General features: G+C 37.8%; 1 protein-coding gene across 17 annotated transcripts in view; it reads right to left on the reverse strand.

Annotated features, from left to right (window-relative positions):
• The window catches only part of LOC105482397 (ELKS/RAB6-interacting/CAST family member 2), a 981,466-nt gene that overhangs the window by 664,334 nt on the left and 294,234 nt on the right, over positions 1-22,898 (reverse strand). For all 17 annotated transcript variants that reach the window (XR_011620093.1, XR_011620095.1, XR_011620096.1 and 14 more), the window contains one exon: positions 11,380-11,454. Coding sequence is in view for 12 of the 17 variants with exons in the window: in XM_071091912.1 (XP_070948013.1) it covers positions 11,380-11,454 (75 nt within the window). In the remaining 5 variants the exon portion in view is untranslated. The remainder of the gene's footprint in view (positions 1-11,379; positions 11,455-22,898) is intronic.

Consider the following 22,898-nt stretch of genomic DNA (forward strand, 5'->3'; position numbering starts at 1 on the left):
TTTTGATTGTGTGGTTCCTTTATAGGGTCTATGGGCTACGTACTGTGTTTTTGTGGCATCAGGTATCATTCTTTTCTCTCCATATTTAGAATGCCCTTAAGAATCTCTTGTAAGCCTTAAGTAAGCAAAGTTATTGATCATTTCCTTTGTAATATTTTCCTTTATTTTTAATAACAGTTTTCATGAGACATAATAAACATACCATAAAATTCACCATTTTAAAGTGTACAATTCAGAGGTTTGTGCAACCATCACTGCTATTTAATTCCAGAACATTTTCATCATGCAAAGTCCAGTACCCATTAGCAGTAACTCTTCTTTCCACCCTCCCCCTAGCTCCTGGCAATCACTAATCCACCTTTTGTCCCTAATTTGCCTATATTGGACATTTAATTAATAGTATCATATAATACGCGGCCTTTTCTGACTGACTTCTTTCACTTAGCATAATGTTTTCAAGATTCATCCATGTTACAGCATATATCAGTACTTTATTACTTTTTACTGATGAATAATATTCTACTATGTGGATATACTTTATTTTGTCTCTTCATATATCAGATGATAGACATTTGGGTTGTTTTTGCATTTTGCTATTATAAATAATGGTAGCATGAACATTTGTGAACAGTGTTTTGTGTGGACATATGTTTTCAATTCTGTTGGGTGTGTGCCTACAAGTGAAATTTCTAGGTCATGTGGTAACTCTATGTTTAATATTTTGAGGAACTGCTAAACAGTTTTCCAAAGTGGGCTTTACCATTTTATGTTCCCACCATCAACATATGAGAGTTCTAATTTTTCCACATCCTCCCCAACACTCATTATTGTCTGTCTTTTGTATTTTAGCCATCCTAGTATGGGAGAAGTTGCATGTAATGCTGGTTTTGATTGGCATTTCCCTAATGACAAATGATGTTGAGTATTTTTTATGTCCTTATTGGCCATTTGTATTCTTCTTTGGAGAAATGTCTAATTAAATCCTTTGCCCAGTTTTATAATTGAATTATCTTTTTATTGATGAATTATTTTTCCTTTATTTTTAAAGGAACATTTTAATTAAAGTATTAATATAATATTAGAAAGAACCCAAATCATAGGTTTTCAGAATGATGAATTGTGATCAAGTAAACACATCTGGGCCAACCAGATCACAAAACAGAATATAATGGAAAAAGAATATTACCTGTACTTCAGATACCTCCTTCCTGGCCCTCCCAACATTCACTTTTCCCTCCTCTTCTTCAAATTAATTACTATACAGACATCTAATACTACCAATTAGTTTAGCTTGTTTTGGGAACATATATTATATATGTTCTTTTGTGGCTGGCTTCTTTCAACTTTATTTTGGGGGTAGTATTCATTTATGCTATTGCATATGACAATAGCTTGGTCCTTCTCATTGCCATATAGCATTTCATTGCATGAATATTCCATTACTGTTTTATCTACCCTACTGCTGACAGCTGTTTCACTTGTTTAAAACTTTTAGTTATCTACATTTAGTTATGTTTTGTACCTTTTCATTTAAATTAGGTCTTGTATAGCCATTGTTAGACTTGCTCTTATATCTTTGAGGTTTTTTAATACCAGTGTAAGTGATATTGTTTTCTCAATTTCATATCCTAATTGTTTATAACTAGTATGTAGAAATAAGATTCATTTTAAAATACTGGCCAGCCATTTGGCTAAATGTATTTACTAATCTAATATTGTATATATGGATTCACTGATATTTTCTACAGACACAATTAAGGTACTTGTGAATAAAATTGGTTTTATTTTTTTTCTTTCTAATTTTTATACCTAGGATGTCCATAACATTATCGAATAGAAGTGATGGTAACCGTAGAGGTGTTTATAGTATTCTCTGATGGTAGTTTGTATTTCTATGGGGTCGGTAGTGATATCCCCTTCATCATTTTTTATTGCATCTGTTTGATTCTTCTCTCTTTTCTTCTTTATTAGTCTTGCAAAAATCACAAGCATTCTTACACACCAGGACCAGACAAACAGAGAGCCAAATCATGAATGAACTCCCATTCACAATTGCTACAAAAAGAATAAAATACCTAGGAATCCAACTTACAAGGGATGTAAAGGACCTCTTCAAGGAGAACTACAAACCACTGCTCAGTGAAATAAAAGAGGACACAAACAAAGGGAAGAACATACCATGCTCATGGATAGGAAGAATCAATATTGTGAAAATGGCCATACTGCCCAAGGTAATTTATAGATTCAATGCCATCCCCATTAAGCTACCAATGACTTTCTTCACAGAATTGGAAAAAACTGCTTTAAAGTTCATATGGAACCAAAAAAGATCCTGCATTGCCAAGACAATCCTAAGCCAAAAGAACAAAGCTGGAGGCATCACGCTACCTGACTTCAAACTACACTACAAGGCTACAGTAACCAAAACAGCATGGTACTGGTACCAAAACAGAGATAGAGACCAATGGAACAGAACAGAGCTCTCAGAAATAATACCACACATCTACAGCCATCTGATCTTTGACAAACCTGACAAAAACAAGAAATGGGGAAAGGATTCCCTATTTAATAAATGGTGCTGGGAAAATTGGCTAGCCGTAAGTAGAAAGCTAAAACTGGATCCTTTCCTTACTCCTTATATGAAAATTAATTCAAGATGGATTAGAGACTTAAATGTTAGACCTAAAACCATAAAAACCCTAGAAGAAAACTTAGGGAATACCATTCAGGACACAGGCATGGGCAAGGACTTCATGTCTAAAATACCAAAAGTGACGGCAACAAAAGCCAAAATTGACAAATGGGATCTAATTAAACTAAAGACCTTCTGCACAGCAAAAGAAATTTCCATCAGAGTGAACAGGCAACCTACAGAATGGGAGAAAATTTGTGCAATCTGCTCATCTGACAAAGGGCTAATATCCAGAACCTATAAAGAACTCAATCAAATTTACAAGAAAAAACAAACAACCCCATCAAAAAGTGGGCAAAGGATATGAATAGACACTTCTCAAAAGAAGACATTCATACAGCCAACAGACACAAGAAAAAATGCTCATCATCACTCGCCATCAGAGAAATGCAAATCAAAACCACAATGAGATACCATCTCACACCAGTTAGAATGGCAATCAAAAAATCAGGAAACAACAGGTGCTGGAGAGGATGTGGAGGAATAGGAACACCTTTACACTGTTGGTGGGACTGTAAACTAGTTCAACCATTGTGGAAAACAGTGTGGCAATTCCTCAAGGATCTAGAACTAGAATTACCATTTGACCCAGCCATCCCATTACCGGGGATATACCCAAAGGATGACAAGTCATGCTGCTATAAAGACACATGCACACGTACGTTTATTGCAGCACTATTCACAATAGCAAAGACTTGGAATCAACCCAAATGTCCATCAGTGACAGACTGGATTAAGAAAATGTGACACATATACACCATGGAATACTATGCAGCCATAAAAAAGGATGAGTTTGTGTCCTTTGTAGTGACATGGATGCAGCTGGAAACCATCATTCTCAGCAAACTATCGCAAGAACAGAAAACCAAATACCACATGTTCTCACTCATAGGTGGGAATTGAACAATGAGATCATTTGGACACAGGAAGTGGAACATCACACACTGGGTTCTATTGTGGGGAGGGAGTACGGGGGAGGGATAGCATTAGGAGATATACCTAATGTAAATGATGAGTTAATGGGTGCAGCACACCAACATGGCACATGTATATATATGTAACAAACCTGCACATTGTGCACATGTACCCTAGAACTTAAAGTATAAAAAAAAAGAAGTGATGGTAACTGGCATATTGTCTTATTCCTTATATCATAGAGAAAGCTTTCAACATTTTACCATTGAACATGATATTACCTAAAGCTTTCTTGTAACTATTCTTATTAGATTAAGAAAATCCTCTACTTCCGAGTTTCTTACAAACATTTTTGGGGGCCAGGGATGGATGTTGCATTTATCAAATGCTTTTTCTGTACCTATGAATTATACTCATTTTCTCCTTTATCATCTTAATATAGTGGCTAACATGATTGATAGCCAAATATCAGTCCAACTTTACATTCCTAAAATAAACACCACTTGGTCATGTCATTTATTTGTCATTGAGTTCAATTCACTAGGATATTTTCTATCATCAGTGTTTACTGAGGAGATTGCTTGTAATTTTCCTTTTTTGTAATATATTTGCTGGGTATGAATATCAAACATATGCTGGCCTCATAAAACAAGATGGGAAATGCTCCCTCTTTTTCTATTCTGGAAGAGTTTCTGTACGATTGATTTCATTTCCTCTTCAAACATTTGGTACAATTCACTGAAAAAAGCCATCTGGGCCTCTAATTGTTTCTGTTTGGTTTGGGTTTTTAGGTTTTTAGTTTGGTGGTAAGATTTTAAATTATAGAATCATTTCATTTAATATATAAGACTACTCAGATATTCTATTTCTTCTTAAGCAAGTTTTGACAAGTTGTGTTTTTAAAAGAATTTTTTCATTTATCATAAAGTTGCTAATAAAATCCTCTCATATTTTTAATGTTAATAAGATTTATAGTGATGCCTCCCTTCATCCCTGATATTGATTATTTTTGCTGTCTCTACTCTTCTTGATGATTCTAACCAGGATTTGTTATTTTTGTTAATCTCTTCAAAGAAACAGCATTTAGCTTTGGTGCTCCTCTCTAGTATATGTTTATTCTCTATTTAATGTTAGCTTTTATGTTTACTATTTCTTTCTCTCTACCTTCTTTTTCTACTGGTTTAATGTGATCTACCACAGTTTTTAAACTTACAATGTCTTCTCTCAACCAAACTGAATGATTTGCTCTTCCAAAGACACTCCTTACACTTACTAGACTCGTGGCTCTTATAGTTTCCGCTGTTTATAAACCATATTCCCCTTTACCAAAATCATATCAGTTTTTCAAGGCTCTCTCCAAATGCTACCTCCTCCAGAAAGCATTCTATGTTCTTCTCTTATTTGATATCCTTTGACTCCTCATAGCTCATTTGCCCTTCTTAAGTCACTTTATAACCTGGTTTATGTACTTCATTCCATTAGCTCCTTAAAGACTTCAAAGCTCAGTTTTTCTGAAAGCCTCACCATGGTGCTGCACACAAAATAGTTGCTCAGTAAACCCTGGTGCTTATGATTCAACTTCAGCAGTTAGATTCACAAAAACTAACCTGGGTAATAGCAGGAATTATTGACTGTCAACATTTAGTCAAACATTTAGAGTCAAATACATCATAAGAAGAGTTTGGGAGGAAAGGGAAAGAATTCTCATCTTCTAAAAAAAAATCTTACTTGCTTCTAAAAAAATATCTTACTTGCTTCTAAGTGACAACCATGTATCATCCAGAGCTAACATTTGACTTGACCATCACTTAAAACTCACATTTTGCCCATTATTTAAGGCAAATAGTTAAATGAGATAAAGGGGTTTGTTGTTGTTTTATATTGGGGGTTCCAGTTGGAAAATGAGAAGGTAAAGAAATTTCCCAAGGAAAAAAAAATAAGCTAAAGGATAATTCTAATATTGTAAATGCACACTGCACATCAAAACATGCAGTCCTTTACAAGTTTGAACAAGTTATCACACCAGGCTATTAAAAAAAGACTTCAGAGCATGACTTAAAATGCAGGGGGAGAAACAGGGCATATGTTGGCTGTAACATACATATTTGGAACCCTATTTGGAGCCATGATAACACATACATGTAAAAAGAATGAGTTTTACCTTTTAACACAAAGTACAGCTCTGCACCTTTCCAAAAATATCACATAAGCCACTCCATCTCTCATGAGCTGCCTCTACCCATTCTAGGATGCAAACCTCAAGGCACAATTTCCAAAGTAAATATTGAAAGAAAAAACATTTGAACCTATGGCCTATCTTTAGTAAAGGCAGAAAGAAGGAGTAAAGAGCACAAGAGCTTTGAGGGGAAACTTATGTTCAAATCTCAGCTGCCAATCTGACTAGCTGCAGGACCATGGGCAGGTTGCTTATCCTCTCTAACCCATAGCTTTCTCATCTGTGAAATGGAGATAACTGTGCCTATTCACAGGTTTATTGCACATCAAGTGCTGTAGCCTTCATGTGTGGTAGTGATGTTGTTGTCATTGGGTATTACTGCTGGTGCAGGTGGCACTGTTGTTGTTAGTGCTGTTATTGTTTTTAATAGCCACAAAAGGAGCAGGGGCATACTCTTAAGGCCTAAAAGCCATCATCATAATTGCTTTACTAGAAAAACTGGGATTGGCACAAATTTCATATGAACACAGCATCCTGGGAGAAGAAGGTGAATGAAATAAACCTAGGTAGGCCCTACAGTCAAACAAGTGTCAGCTACTTCATAGTGTCCCTGACCAGATTCCAGGACTCAGACAAGTTCACAATGGGTATTGGGTTGTGTTCAGTAGTCTAGGTTTGCCTTTGAACTCTCTCCCCTTCCTAGTTACATGAAACTCAGGAAAGTTGCCAAATAGTAGTTCTTGACTTCACAGTGTTTCAGTATATCCCTTTCATATTTTGTGGAACTAAGCAGGCTAAATTTGACCAAATATCAAGATACCTTTTAAGTGAAACTTCACCCAGCTGCAGGTCAGCTCCATGCAGAACAACAGTTATCTGCCTGGGCACAAAGACAAAGTAAAGTCTTATTTTTATAACAAAAAAATTAACCTCTGCATTAAAGTTGTACCTGAATGCAAAATCATATTCTTTCACCAATAGTACCACTTACACTTCAGCAACTCAGAGGAACTCAGTCTTATTTTGCTTACTACTTACTTCCAATAAAAAAAAAAAAAAGCCTGGTGGGGACAAATGTCACTCAAGAGGAACAACTCAAGGCACACAAGTGCTCTCGCTGACCATGGGACTGGAAAGTTAAATACCCACAATCCTCACTTCAATTACCACAGAAATACTACTTTTAACTTCACATTATGTCTCTGGCTTCCTAATCCACTTTAGTTAACAAGTTCACCAAATCAAGCACATATTCTGAAACTTTTACTAAAACCCTTATGTCACTCATATATGTCTTCTTTGATAAATTCTGCTGAAAATCTGATAGTTTCTGCTGTACTAGCAAAATGTTTGTTTTTCCCAAAGAATATCATTTAATGTTTTAAGCAAATGAGATCTAGAAAATTCTATTTATTTTCTTTTTAGCCTCAGCTGCTAAGTTTGGAGTGAAGTTTTATGTGTCATCTCAGTAATTATTATTACTCTAAGGGTTGGGTTTTTACATTTTTTAAAAAGCACAACATTCTCCCTGCCCTTCCATTTGTGACTGTTGGAGCTGCTATAGCCATTTGCTCACAGGCAGGGAGAGGTTGCCTGAAAATAGAGCTCACATGAAGGAAGACGAGATAAGGGATGGAATAAGAGAAAATGGGATCTGCTAACATCTTTTGAGCCTCTGGATCAAGATGTGCCCGAAGTAATACCCCTGTTTTTTTCCAGTAAATTTTTTTCCAATAAATTTCCTTTTGAGTTTAGCCACTTAGAAATAGATTTTCCTTCACTTAAAAGTTCTCACAATGAAAAAGGGGTTTGAGATTATTTGACAAGAACTGCCATTACTGTCATTCATTTTCTTTAAAAAAAAAATTGGCTTTATGAATGACACAAGAAAGTAAAACTTTTGGATGTCATGTTTATGTCATGTCAAATTTATAATAAAAATAAGTTACACATTCTTTCAAAGGAATTAGCATTAAAGAAAGAAAAAAGAGAAAACAAGCCTTTTAACTGCCATTCTTATTGACAGTTATCCACAAGAGCAGAAAAGAGGAGCTTAGTAAAGAATCTTTAGACACAAAAGCAAAAGAAGGAGGAGCACTGCAATACCTACAAGAAACTAATTTTCCAAGAAACACACACAATGTTCTAAGTGCAAACTTGGAACATACCTGCCAGACCAAATCAGGATCAAAATTAAAAGTTGAAGCTTCCTGCAAGAAGATAAATTACAAATAACTTTATTCACTTGGCTTCCTTTCATTTTTCATTCAGGTAACTTTAGCTCCCAGGCTCAACTGGCTGGTAGTAGATGTGATGTCTGCAAAAGAACTGCCCCCAATTTGACGCAGGCAGATGATATTTCCCAAGGTTCACCCCAGAAAAACACATTTTCACAACTCCAAAGTCCAGGGCGGGTACACAAAAATCTAGAACTACCAGACTGTGGTTCTAAATAGTGCTTAAATTTAGGCAAGATTTCACAGACTTTCACAACAAAAGTCTTTTGTGAGTTTATGCAAAGCGTGTATATGGGGACAATGGGGGTTGAAGCACACCCTTAGTTCCTCTAAAAAGCAAGAAACAAATAAGGATAATCTCTGAGCCCAATTTAGTCTATGAAATCTCTTCTTTTTTTTTTTTTTCTTTGAGACAGTGTCTCACAACGTCACCCAGACTGGAGTTCTGTGGCAAGATCTTGGCTAACTGCAACCTCCGTGTCCCAGATTCAAGTGATTCTCCTGCCTCTGCCTCCTGAGTAGCTGGGATTACAGGTGCCCGTCACCACGCCTGGTTAAAATTTTTTTTTTTTTTAGATGGAGTCTCGCTCTGTCGCCCAGGCTGGAGTGCAGTGGCGAGATCTCGGCTCACTGCAAGCTCTGCCTCCCGGGTTCACGCCATTCTCCTGCCTCAGCCTCCCGAGTAGCTGGGACTACAGGCGCCTGCCACCATGCCCGGCTGATTTTTTGTATTTTTTAGTAGAGATGGGGTTTCACCGTGTTAGCCAGGATGGTCTCGATCTCCTGACCTCGTGATCCGCCCGCCTAAGCCTCCAAAGGGCTGGGATTACAGGCGTGAGCCACTGCATCTGGGCCTAATTTTTGTATTTTTATTAGAGACGGGGTTTCACCATGTTGGTCAGGCTGGTCTCAAACTCCCGACCTTGTGATCTGCCCGCCTCGGCCTCCCAAAGTGCTGGGATTACAGGTGTGAGCCACTGCGCCCCGCCAAGAAATCTCTTCTTAATTTTAAATTCTATCAAGGCACTAGATGACACCAATGTTTACCCAGGGTTAAAATACAACAGGGTCTCAAGTTCCACTCACTAGGCTGAAGGGTCAGTTCAATTTGGTAGTCAACTCTAAAGCCTGTACAATATTCCCACCAATTTCATAGAGGTGTAATGTACAAAATTAGATGAGATCACAGCCTCCAGCCTGAGCTATACACATAGCTGAGATGACCCTCTACCAGCTGCCTCCATAACTCAATTTAGGTATGTTGAGGATAGATGCTAATGGGACCCAGACTTCTCTGTTGACAAGACAGAAGGCAGTGCTTTTGTAAGTTAACAGGCAACCAAAAAGACAACAGAAAAACCTGAGGATCAGTTTCCTGAAAATTATATTGATCTTCATTTGTCCTAAAAATACAAATGCCTTATGCCTACAAATCAGCAACATTGCCATCCATAGAAGGAGAACTCTAGGTTCAATTTACTGATAATATGTGGATATGAATTTGCCCTAGAATTCAAGTTTCTCTGCCTTCTCATGTAGATAACCTGAGTTTTTTATTTATAATTTTTTGTTTTATAATAAAACATAATGCTAGAAACAACAAACTAGGATCAAACATATTTTTCTACTTTAAAAAGTCACAAAAAAGGTACCAATTGTCTTTGTATGGAGACATTTACCAGGAAACTACCCACCACATTAGAAGAGGTGTTTCTCCTGTTTTTCCCAAAGGCCTTGGGAACTCACTCTTTTTTTTTTTTTAAATGATAATTTGGAAATAGATTATATATACATCCTCTTCTCCATTACTATTTGTGCTGACTTGGAAGGTGGGTGTGGAGGTGGGTGGAAGGGGGACTGAGTCACCCTTTGAAAAAAAAAAAAATCAAGTCTTTTGTCCTTTTGTCTTTTCATTTTCCCTTTTTTTTTTTCTTTTCTTTTTTTTAAGCCTTAACCAAGTATCAGGGTTGATTCCAATATGAAGTGAGGATAAACTCTGAATTATGAACCACTGGCCTACCATTCCCCAGTGTAGAATGTTCAGTTTCTTTTCAAAATGTTTAAATTATATAAGTTTAAAACAACTGATGAGCCAGGGTTAATAATTATTTTTAATCCTATTGGCATTTGGTGGCTTCAAATATATTTTTCAAACCCAGATGCTACAAATACATTATGAGTGCCTTGACTCATGTAACCTCATTTGGGGGACACATAGTTTTAAAGCAAATGACCTATACTATTTTCACAAAAATCCACTTGGATGAAGAAGTTGTCATTGAATAAGAAAAACAATCCCTACTCAGAATTGCACATGCCAATAATTCAAGAGCTCATATTAGTTTCTTTTCCCTCAAAACTTGGGAATTTGGGGACAGATAATTCAAAATCATATGCTGCAAGAAGGACTGAGAAGACTCATCATCCTATCAGCAAGCTTTAGAATTCTCTTGCAGGCCCATGGCGACCAGCAAACTCCCTGAGTGTTAAACTTGAGCATGGAATTTTCAGATTGCAAACATCTTGGTTATAAACTTAGTGTTTCTTAATGGAACACATTAAATCAAGAATTATTTATTATTGAGATAAATACTTTACTATTTGCACCCTTCTGGCAAAAACTGTAAATAAAAAGTTTTCAAATTTCTAGATACTAGCAAAGAAATTGAGTTTCATTTAGACCAGTTTCTTAATCACAGATCATGACTTGGCCTTGCTCATTTACTTCATGATTCCTTAAATGTCCTGAATCCTCTCAGAAGGATTTTTCTATTCCTTTAAACAGTGTATCTCTATGCCTGCACAGCTAAATAGGATACTTTGCAAGTACTTAGTAAAGTGTTATTACTTCCAGACTTGGTTAGCAGAAAATACTGGGGTCACAAGAAAGTTTTTTTCTTAAAAAGTATTTCAATTTTGAAAATTTTGCTGATAGCATAATTTTAATTATTTAACAATACCACTGCATGTAAAATAACTTCCCTTTGCCAACTCTTAATTTCTCAAAGGTGCTTTTTATTGTGATGTGAATAGGAGGAAAAGAATTATTATAGTTTAAAAATTTTACTTTTAAAACACACACAAAACCTCCCTAGGACTAGACATGCTTTGCAAAGGAACCCAGCTCCTTTCAGCCAATGGATTCTTGAGCCCTTTATTCTTTTGCCCAGAAAAGGAATCCTAATTAAAGGGCCAATAAATTAAATGTGCCCAGGAAGGTAAAAAATTTCAGAAGTAAAGCACCCAGCAGGGTGCCTAGAGAAAAACACAAGGTTCATTTCATGTTTATATTAGGCACCACCAAGTTAGAACAAACTCCCAAGGCATAACTGTTTCTGACAAAAGTACACAGTTCCTACCTTCATTTCGATGACAGTCTGGAGAGCCTTCGTCTTGGCTGGCTCCGGCTGAAGCTGGCTTCTTCGGTGCAATTCCTGGGGAGGAACACGATAGAAATAAGCCTGACGGTTCATCCTTCCGTTATACCATAACCTTTATAGAGGTACTACACAGCCTGCTGGGTCCAGTTTCCCTGTGCACAGACATAAACAAGCCACAGGTGCCTCTTCCCCCACACTCTTTAGCATCCCTCCTGCCTGGAGCCTGCGTTCCAGCGAAAAGCTCCTGGCACATGCGCTATTTCTGAAACTTCCATCAATAATTAATGTCAACTGTGACAAAGCCAGCAAGTAATCATAGTCCAAATACTGTTCAACACTGGGGCTGATGCCCAGCCATCAAATCATAATTTACTAAATTACATTACTCTGTGCTCCCAATACAAACACAGCAAGGAAACAGAGGAAAGAAAATGACTAACGTGGTTGCAAATCCGCTGCACGCATGGCATTTTGCTACCGAGGTAGGTTTGAAATGAGCAATTTAAAACCATTTCAGTACAACTGTGTCACTTTTGAGAGTGATTTGATGAAACCCTGTGAATCTCTTGCTTCCGAATTTACAGTTTCAGTCCTTGTTTAAAATCACATCTGTGGGTGATATATTTATGTATCATGATGCCAAGAAATTAAAACTGGCATTAGTATCAACAGTGTTAGAGGGGAGAAAAAAATTGTTAAAGCCAGATGTGGACCCAAAAACCCCTGTAACGATGATGAACATTTATTTAGGTAAAAAGCAAACACCACGATTACAATTTTTATCTTGAAGGGTCACTTTTTATATGCTTCTCCTCAAAAGAACACTTCTGTTGAGACTTTGAAAAGTTGCCTTAGCAGAAGAGAGAGATAAGGACAATGTGTGCTCAGATCACACTTGGATTTTCTTAACTATCAACAGTTTTAGGAGAGTGAGAAATTGGCAGGAGTAAACAGAAGTGCTCACACATACGCATGCTGCTGATTCAGGTCACCTATGGAATAATTCTATCAATACTTACTTCTGCTTCCACAAAAATCAATTTAGAGTCAACATGGGGTAGTTCTAGACTTTCAGAACCACTGAATCACAAACATTTACTTTTTTAAAAAAAAGGAGTTAAAAAAGAGAATCAATACCATTTCTAGCTTTCTGCAAGTAAAGGCATTTAAAATTAACTCTACCTCCACCACTATCATCTACTATCACTGTCACTTCAAAAAGATATGACATGGGGTCAGGCATGGTGGCTCACACCTGTAATCCCAACACTTTGGGAGGCCGAGGTGGGCGGATCACGAGGTCAGAAGATTGAGACCATCCTGGCAAACACGGTGAAATCCCATCTCTACTAAAAATACAAAAATTAGCTGAGCATGGTGGCGCATGCCTGTAATCCCAGCTACTTGGGAGGCTGAGGCAGGAGGATCACTTGAGCCAGGGAGACAGAGGTTGCAGTGAGCTGAGACCACACCACTGCACCCCAGCCTATGACAGAATGAGATTCTGTCCAAAAAAAAGATAGGACACATTAATGTAAAAGCTATCAGAACACTCAAGACCCACAATAAAAGACAGTCCTATCCAGGATAAGATAAGCAGGCAATCTTTTGCCCACATCCTATTATGCTATTCTTATTATATTTGCCAGTGGCCCAAGAAATCTTACAGGTGGACCATAGGGCACATGTCCAAGGACCAGTGTAGGGGAGTTAATGCTACAGCTCTGGACCAGGAATCTGAAAATAATATTTTCTTCTCAAACTAGTCACTGGCACAAATCAGCCACCCTGTACAAAGTTCTTTCTCAACCTCCAATTTGAAAACTATGCTTCCTAACTATTCAAAATGCTCTTGCATCAGTCAGGATATTTTTTCCCCTAACATATCCCTGGGAAGGGATGAAGTCAACTATTACCAAACATTTATGAATAGAGAAATAGAGATCCTGTGTCCCTCTAGAGGCACTGGACTGCAATCATCTGGCAACACTACCATTTTTGGACTCTGAAAATGGCAGAGATTTTCTGAAGGAAGGACCTTAAGGCAGCTGTCCTTTTTGAGCATCTGTGATGTTCCTAGCACTGCTTGTCTCATTCAAGCATCAGCACTACCAAATGAAGATGTTGTATATGGTGAGCACAGTGGGCTGCTGGAAATTTTAAAAACCTGCACCTACCATGGCCAATATCAAGCTACCCAAGTGGCATCCCTGAATGCAGACTTGGGAAGGGAGACACAATAGCACCCCCCATTGTATGGCATTTTCTACCACACAGACACAATAAATGTAACAACCTCAACATCTTAGATAATAGTAAAGTGTAATAAGAAATTAGGAAGTTATGAGTTTTTAATGTAATCTATTTAATTGTGTGTTTGTATATTTAATTTGTAACTTTAGTTATTAGAACAAGTTTCCAATCAATTTGGAATCAATATATGGCTTTTTTCCAGCTTTCATGGGTCACTACAACCCAGTGCCAACATAGCATTGGGTGGATCCTATGAGATTTCAACCTATACAAAGAAAAAATCTACTTGGTCCTCAACATTACTTCCAAGATTGCTGGAGTTCACTGGACCAATAAAAACTCATAGACAAGAAAACAAAAAGTAAGTCACTTGTCAGAGTTTCTCTGTAGCAACTGTTAGAAGAAATACATTTCACAGATCACCCATTCTGATGCCAGGTGGCACTGAAATCATCTTTTTAAAAGCCAGGAATGCAATTCATAATAATTTCATGCCATAACAATTCCAAGTTCCAGAATGAAAATTATAACTTGAAGAGAGAGGTTAGGCTTGTATAAAACAAGGAAAAATAATGAAGAAACGACTAAGCAACACAGTGAAAATAAAAATCCCAGGGTAGAGGCAGGTGCTGCTGTAATTTCTGCCAAACACAAAAACATTGTCAAGGGTAAACATGCAATAAAAAAGCTAAACTTGTAGCAATAGTTGTGCAAAAATGGAAACAGAGTTCTCTTTGCTATAATTATACAAATTATATTATAATACAAACCAGCTAAAAATCCAGATTGGGCCCTTACCCTCTGTGTCACTCCTTTAAAAATAAAATAAAATCTCCAATTATCCAAGAATTGTAATTTTCTTAATTACAATATTTTTCAACCCTGACTTCATAGATTATGAGGATCACCTTGATTCCTAAGGTGTCAGGTAAATGAAAATTGTAATCTATATCCAGACAACATGGACTGTCTGAAAATCCCATCTCAAACACTTCGCCTATCTCTGAGATTTGGGATTATTATAATACTCACTCTGTGGCAGAGGACCAGTTGCCCAAGGAAGGTTTGTGCTCCTCTTCCATACTATAGAGTTGTTGCTAGAAGGCCCCACAACCACTACCTAGATAGGGCCATGGGACTTATTTCTGGCCAGTGGAATGTGGTTAGAAATGTGCAACTCAATCAACTTCCATAAAAACTTCCTAACTGGTCCTCAACTCTCCCTCTTTTTCTTTTGTTTGAACACCTGTTTTTATTTTTTATTTTTTTTTAATTTATTATACTGTAAGTTCTAGGGTACATGTGCACAATGTGCAGGTTTATTACATATGTATATATGTGCCGGGTTGGTGTGCTGCACCCATTAACTCGTCATTTACATTAGGTATATCTTCTAATGCTATCCCTCCCCCCCCCACCCTACTACAGGCCCCGCTGTGTGATGACTAGCTAGAAGTGAAGGACTTCAATATCCAAGAAGACAGTGTAGCCTCAAGATAAAAGAAGCCCACATTTCTGAAACATCATTTGAAAGGCTGCTGAAGACCTACATTGCATGGTGATATGAAGTAAACATAAACTTCTATTAAGTTAAGCCTATGAGTTTTCAGGCTTTATCTACAGAGATCTCAGCTCTCTCTGCTTTAAGAACTGCAAAGGCTGCAAGGCAAAATAATACCTTATTAGTCCTGTATTGTTTGTTGCTTTTGAATCACCAAAGTGATTTTAACGTGTGATTGCTTGCCAAATTTTCTAAACAGACAGTAGGATGAATTGGTTGCTGGAGGCTCCAACTGCCCCTAACCATCTGAGAGATGTACCCATTATGCACTAATCCTAAACAATTAATGAATTTCCCCAGGAGAATTTGATGTCCTCTCATATAGGTATGAATGAGTATAAGATTTAACTTACTGAGATAGTTTTCACATGACAATATTATTAAATCATGAAGTGCAATGGTACTTAAACTTTTCTGAGTCACACATCTCTGTAAAAATCAAATGGGAGGAGTGGATTCTCTCTGGAAATGGACACAAAAGCACATACAAGCAAAATGGTGTGCACCATGCCAGCTGGTTCACAGAGCCTGGATCAGCACCCCAGAAGTTTACCTTTGAACCAGACTTTGGGCTGAGAACCACTTATTGAGAGGAAAGAGCACTGTACTAGAAGTCAAAAGTCAGAAGCCTGCAGTCCCAGCATGAGACTTTGGGTATGCTGTTTCCCCTCTCTGATCCGCAGAATCAGGAGCTTTATGAATAGGTGTCTAATGCTCTTCCAGCTCTGAGACTATCCAGATTTTTAATAGACAGCTGACTCTGAAATGAGGACCTCCGGTTGGTATTTCTAGTCCCACCCATTCTCACTTTTAAAAACAACAGAAAAAAATAAGAGAAGAAAATTGGCAGCATCACAAAATTTAATATCTCACAGTGACATCAATCCCCGCATTATATATTTTCCTGTAATTTCATGACAAGGTTGGCTTTAGCTAGTGCAAAATTGCTAGCTTCTTCAGCTGATCAACATGAAAATATATGAAGAGCCTAGAATTTTGAGCATGAAATCTCAAGTGGTTCATCAGAATGATACTTCTTGGCGTTAATGAGAGTCTAGAGTCTAGTGAATTAATCTGGATGGACACTAGCTTCCAAGAGGAACCTGGCAGAATAATGTTCACACACACCACATACTTTCTTCAACAGACCAAATAATAATAATAATAATAACAACAATTAAAAACTTAACTTTCATTCCAAAGGTAATTATTATGTTTATCTGACTTTTTCCCATTATTGTTCTGGAAATCTATTACTGTATAATAAGCCACCCCAAACTTAATGGCATCAGACCGCCACCATTGTATTATGCTCATGAATTCTAGGTCAGTTTCTTGCACATGAGCAAGAAACTACATGGCCTTTTATTACCTAACCTTGAAAGTCCTACAGCACCACTTCTGTCATGCTCTGTTGAAGCAGTCACAAGCCTGCTTCCTAAAGGAAGGAGTGTCAAAGAATTTGAAGACATGTTTTAAAATTGCCACTATTATGGACCAACACCAATTGGAGGAATCAACAGGAAAGGAACACTATAATCTCAAACATCAACTCATGTCAGTCTTAAGACATGGGAGATTCAGATGCTCAAATAATAATTTGATATGGGGGATACAAGAAATACAGCAGTGAACCAAACAGACCAATATCCCAGCCTTCATAGTTGTTTGTTTTTCTTTTTAATTCCAGATTCCAGTGGTGGAAAAGCCACGATAATTTTAAAAGGAGACTAAACCACATTGTTATAAATGTTATAAAGGAAAATAAATCAGAGAAGTAGAATGGGAAATACTAGGGAGGCACGGATCAATTACAACTTTCAATAGGGTAGTCAGAGAAAGCTTCATGAAAAGGTGACATTTAAACAAAGATCTAAAGCAGGGGTGTCCAATCTTTTAGCTTTCCTGGGCCACACTGGAAGAAGAATTGTCTTGGGCCACACATAAAATACACTAACACTAATGATAGTTGATGAGCTTAAAAAAAAAAAAGTCACAAAAAAATCTCTTAATGTTTTAAGAAAATTTATGAATTTGTGTTCGGCTGCATTCAAAGCCGTTCTGGTAGCATGCAGCCCATAGGCCACTGACTGGACAATCTTCATCTAAAGGAAATGAGGGAACAAGCAGTGTAGATATTCCAGGCAGAGAGAACAGTGAAGGCTAAGTGTGTGGCTGAAGTTGCATGAGGGATGGGGAAAGTAGAAAGCCAAAGAAGTGCAGGGGTGGGTGGGAATGAGAGGATGAGCTCCACATTTGGAGTCTGTCATGAGGACATTGATTTCACTCTGAGAAAAACGGGAAGATATTGGAAGGTCGGAGCAAAGGCAAACCATGATATGAGGCACTTTCTTAAAGGAGTACTCCCAATGTTGTATTGCAGCATGGTTTCAGGGTGGTGGTGATAAGGACAGACCCATTGGGGCTAGTTAGAGGTAACTGGAATAACTCCTGCAAGTCATGATAGAACCCTGGACCATGGTAGCAGAGTGGAGGCAAGGAGAAGAAGTTGAGTTTAGATATGTTTTGAACATGAGGCAGACTTGGCTTCCTGATAGATTGCCTGAGGACTAAACAGAGAAGCAAAAGATGGCTCCAAGGCTCTTAGCCTGAACAACAGGAAGAATAGAAGTGGACTACCAAGATAGGGAAGATTGGGAAGGAAAGGTGGGAGTTATGGGAACTAAGAGTTTTGGTTTTGTATGTGTTAAGTTTGTAATGATACTAGATATTTAAGTGAAGATGCTGAGTAGGTGATCAAATAGATGAGTTTGGATTTGAGGGGAGAAGTAAGAACTACAATGACAACTTTGGGATTAGTGAATAGACAGTATTTAAAACCTAGATGAATCAACTAGGGACTGAGTATAGAAAGAAGAGAGATCAAAGTATTGAGCACAGGGGTACTCCAAGAGTGAAGGGTCAGGAAGTGAGGAGCAAGCAGCAAAGGAGCCTGAGAAGGACAGCCAGTGAAGTAGGAAGAGAAAGAGGAGCATGGCATCCTAGAGATCAAGTGAAGAAGCTGTGTCCATAATGAGAGCATGGCCATCATATCAATTGCCACTCAGAAATCAATAGCAGAATTGATCTCTATTATATATATCTACATCAGAGAATTGACCACTGGACTTAGTCAAGGTCATTAATGACCTCAACTAGAGCAGTTTGGGGGATGGCAGGAGTGAAAGTCTAACTAGAATGTCCTGTGGAAGAATAGGAGGAGAGAAGAGCCTCAGGTTACTATATTTGCACAGTGTGCTATTTAATCAATCATTCATTTTGTCAAAACTCTGCTTTAGATTTGTACACCCAAGTTCATAGCTGCATTAGCCCAATAACCAAAAGGTAGAAGCAACCCAAATGTCCATAGATGAATGAATGATAAACAAAATGCCATGTAAACATACCACAGAATATTATTCATCCATAAAAAGGACGGAAATTTTAATGCTTGCTGCAACATGGATAGACCTCAAGGACATTGTGTTAAGTGAAATAAGTCAGTCACAAGAAGACAAATATTGCATGATCTCACTTATGATAGGTATCTAGAGTAGACAAACTCATCAAAATAGAAAGTGAAATGGTGCTTGCCAGGGGTGGTGACAGGCAGAAATGAGGAGTTGTGTAACAGGTACAGAGTTTCAGTTTGGCAAGATGAAAAAGTCCTAGAGATAGGTTGTACAACAACGTAAATATACTTAACACTATTGAACTGTACACTTAAAAGTGGTTAAGATGGTAAATTTTATATCATGTGTATTTTACCATAATTAAAAGTTTTTCTAAAACAGAAACAGAAATTGTTGAAGACCCACAATCTTTCCCACCTCTATCCTTTCAGAGAGTAACCATCATCTTGAAGTTGGTGTCTATCTTTTTCATGCATGTTTTTGTGCTTTCATTACATATTTATGTCCTCATAAATAATATAAAGCTAACAATACAGTATGCTGTTTTTTACAGAAATACAAACTGTCTATTGCACAAAGCTTTTTTGCATTTTGGTTTTTACCTCAATAATATTTATGTTTCCAAACTTTATCAATGATATTAAATAAGTAATTCTATAAATAAGTGTTTCCTACTCTTTTTTCCATTACAAATAGTGTTTCAATAAACCTCTCAGTACATGGAGGGATGGAGAACGAAGTGTGTTTTAGGTATCTTAAATGCACAATAATTCTCTTCTTTCTAAAACATACTGTTTTTCCATCTGGAATAATACTCCACCCTTTTATTCCCTTTTGTCTATAGAGGTTATCAAACTTCAGCCCACAGACCAAATCCAGCCCACCATCTCTTCTGGTAAATAAAGTTTTATTGGAACGCTGTTATGCACATTGATTTCCACATTATTTATGGCTGCTTTCATGCTGCAATGGCAGAGCTGGGTGGTTGTGACAGAGAACATATGGTCCTGCAAAGCTGAAAATAGTTACAATCTGGCCCTTTATAGAAAAGTTTGTCAACCCTTGGTCTAGGATATCTTCAAAACTCATACTAGCCAATCTCAGAAAAAATAATTACCCCTCAGGGGGTAGTTTAAAATATGTCCACAAATTCTTCAGCATTCTTTTTATAAGGTGAAGCCTAAATGTCTTCCCCTTCACTGTAGACTGGACTCAGTAACTTACTTCTAATGAATAGAATAAGGTGGAAGTGACATGTTTGACTTCTGAGGCCTAGGCTTAAAGAAATTATGGCTTCTTTCTTGCTCATATTCTTGGATCAGTTGTTTTGGTAGATGGCAGCTGCCACGTCATGAGGATATCAAGACATCCTATGGTGAGGCCCATGTGACAGGAACTGAGGCCTCCTGCCAAAAGCCATGTGAATGAGCCATCAAGAAAGTGGATCATCCAGTCCCATTCAAGCCTTCAGATGACTATGGCCCTGTCCAACAGCCTGACTGCAACCTCATGAGGGGCGCTGGGCCAGAACTACCCAGCTAAGCAACTGCCAAATTCCTGACCTACAGAGTCTGTGAGATAATAAAGGTTTGTTGTTTTAATCCATTAACTTTGCGGCAATGTGTTACGCAGCCATATGTTGCAAATATATCACAGGAAGGTCAACAGCTGACCCTCTAGACTAGTCTAACATTCCATACCCTCATATAGACTCTCATAGCATTGTGTAGTTTTCCTTCATGTCATTGAACATGGCCACAATTTTACACTAATTTATAAAATTAATTAATCCATGTCTGTGTATAGCATGGAGTGGTAAACTCCATGAGCACAGTAACTCTATGCCCATTACACTCCCAGTACCTAACACAGTGCCTGCCAACAGTAGGAGCTCAATAAACAAACACTGATGGATTGATTAAATGAAACAGAACAAATGACACTGTACATATAAGCCTGGAAGTCCTACAGTACTTTTGACCAAAAGAAGGAGTCTGCTGTGAAAGATGATAATAGCTAACAGTTACTTACACATTGCTATGCGCTAAGCACTCTTTTAAGTATTTAATAAATGTTAATGTGTTCAATCCTCAAAATAACCTCCCTAGGTAGGTATTATCACCATTTTATTATCACCATTTTTCACTTGAAGAAACAGAAACAGAGAAGTTATTAACTTGCCCAAGAAAACCTACTGAACTGTACTGCAGAAATTTATCCCAGGCAGCCTGACTCCAGAGCCACTGCTCCTAATCGCCTCGCTACACTGACCCCATTTCACCACTTGGCTTTGAGTTGATATTTGAAGTTGACACCTCCATGGGCTTATTTCACTAAAGTCACTTCCCTACTTCTCCTTTGATTCAGTCTCATTTCCCATTCTTTTCTTCAGTATTTGAAAATGAAAGAATTTTATCATAACAGCAGTTGTCTGAGACCGATGTCCATATTAGATATTAAAACTTTTTTTTTTTTTTTTTTTTTTTTTTGAGACGGAGTCTTGCTCTGTCACCCAGGCTGGAGTGCAGTGGCCGGATCTCAGCTCACTGCAAGCTCCACCTCCCGGGTTTACGCCATTCTCCTGCCTCAGCCTCCTGAGTAGCTGGGACTACAGGCGCCCGCCACCTCGCCCGGCTAGTTTTTTGTATTTTTTAGTAGAGATGGGGTTTCACCGTGTTAGCCAGGATGGTCTCGATCTCCTGACCTCGTGATCCACCCGTCTCGGCCTCCCAAAGTGCTGGGATTACAGGTTTGAGCCACCGCGCCCGGCCTAGATATTAAAACTTAAAAGGCAAACATGGTTAGGCTCACAGGAGAAGTGGGGCAAAAAACAAAAAACAAAAAACAAAAACAGAATCACTTTCAAATATTAATATCTGTCTCAATCTTTGACCAAGCATTTATAAATAATAACCTAAAATATTTACATAGTAGAATTAATAAGCCTAAATTAATAGACAATTACACTGAACTTTGGATCCAGAAACTTCCATTTCAAGACTCAATGAAATATTTAAAGATTGAGCCCATACCCAGTCACCAAAGAAAACCTCAGGTGGATTCCAAAAGGCAGAAGTTAATATACAAGCTACATTCTTTGTCCATGCACAATAAAGCAAGAAGTTAAAAATAAAAGTTGAAAATAAAACCTCACTATTTGGAAAATAAAGCTCATAAAATCTTTAAATTCATCCTCTAGAGTAAGATCCTGTCCTCTCCACCTCCTAGGTGCATGACCTTGGGCAAGTTACTGGATTTTCTCTAATACTCAGTTTCCTCATGGATGTCATGGCTATCTCATCAGGTAGAGAAGTTGGGATAAATATATGGACTGACACACAGTACACAATCATCATTGAAATGTATCCTTATGACTGTTTTTGCTCTTTAATGATTATTAGTTTTCCTGACAGCACATTAAACAAGGCAGCCTGGCAGAACACCTTCCCTGCCCCCTTGTTCTGTGCTCTGACATTCGCTAGCATTAATGCACTGCCATTGTGTCTAACTGAATCATTTTCAGTTACCAAAAGCCCACTATTTGCCAGGTAGGGCACACAGAGAATACCTGCCTTCACAGAGCTTATGTTCTAGTGCATGCATTCTCAGTGGGGTGATGTCATGCCTAGAGGATTTGGGGAACAGCAAGTTTCCCAGGGTTGTTGGAGTGGAAAGAATGCTGAGGAGAATGCTGAGAGGTGAGATCCAAGAGGTAAGGGCTGCGGAGGGGGCAGAATGTATAAGGCCATGTAGATTCTCATAAAGATATTCGTCTTACACAGAAGGCTTCAAATTCTAGAGAGACAGGGAACAGTTTCCATGGAAATAGATAAATACAGTACGAAGTCATTGGTAAATTAGTTTTCAGCTGTCACAAGTAAATGGACATTTGGGAGCCTAAAACTATGCTATCTGAATCTCTGTACACGTACGTTTTTCTTTAATTTGTTTTAATGGATAATGTGCTCCTTTTGCTGAATCTGCATTAAAGATTTTTCCACAGATTCATCTTGGTCCTTTAGATACTATGGTCTTGGAAACCACGGAAATTAATAGAATGAAATTCTATTAATATTTGGCCAGTTGTGTTATGTTGGCAATGTCATAGGGAGAAACAATAAAATGTAGTTATTTAGTTCAATAATTATTGGACACCTAACACATGTTAAGCAATGCAGAGACAGCAAAGATAAATGAAACACCATCCCAGGTCTCAAGGAACTTGACTGTCTAATGGAAAAGGGAATATATTTCCTGGAATATAAGACCAC

This window comes from Macaca nemestrina, chromosome 2, assembly GCF_043159975.1.
Source record: "Macaca nemestrina isolate mMacNem1 chromosome 2, mMacNem.hap1, whole genome shotgun sequence".
Taxonomy (NCBI): domain Eukaryota; kingdom Metazoa; phylum Chordata; class Mammalia; order Primates; family Cercopithecidae; genus Macaca; species Macaca nemestrina.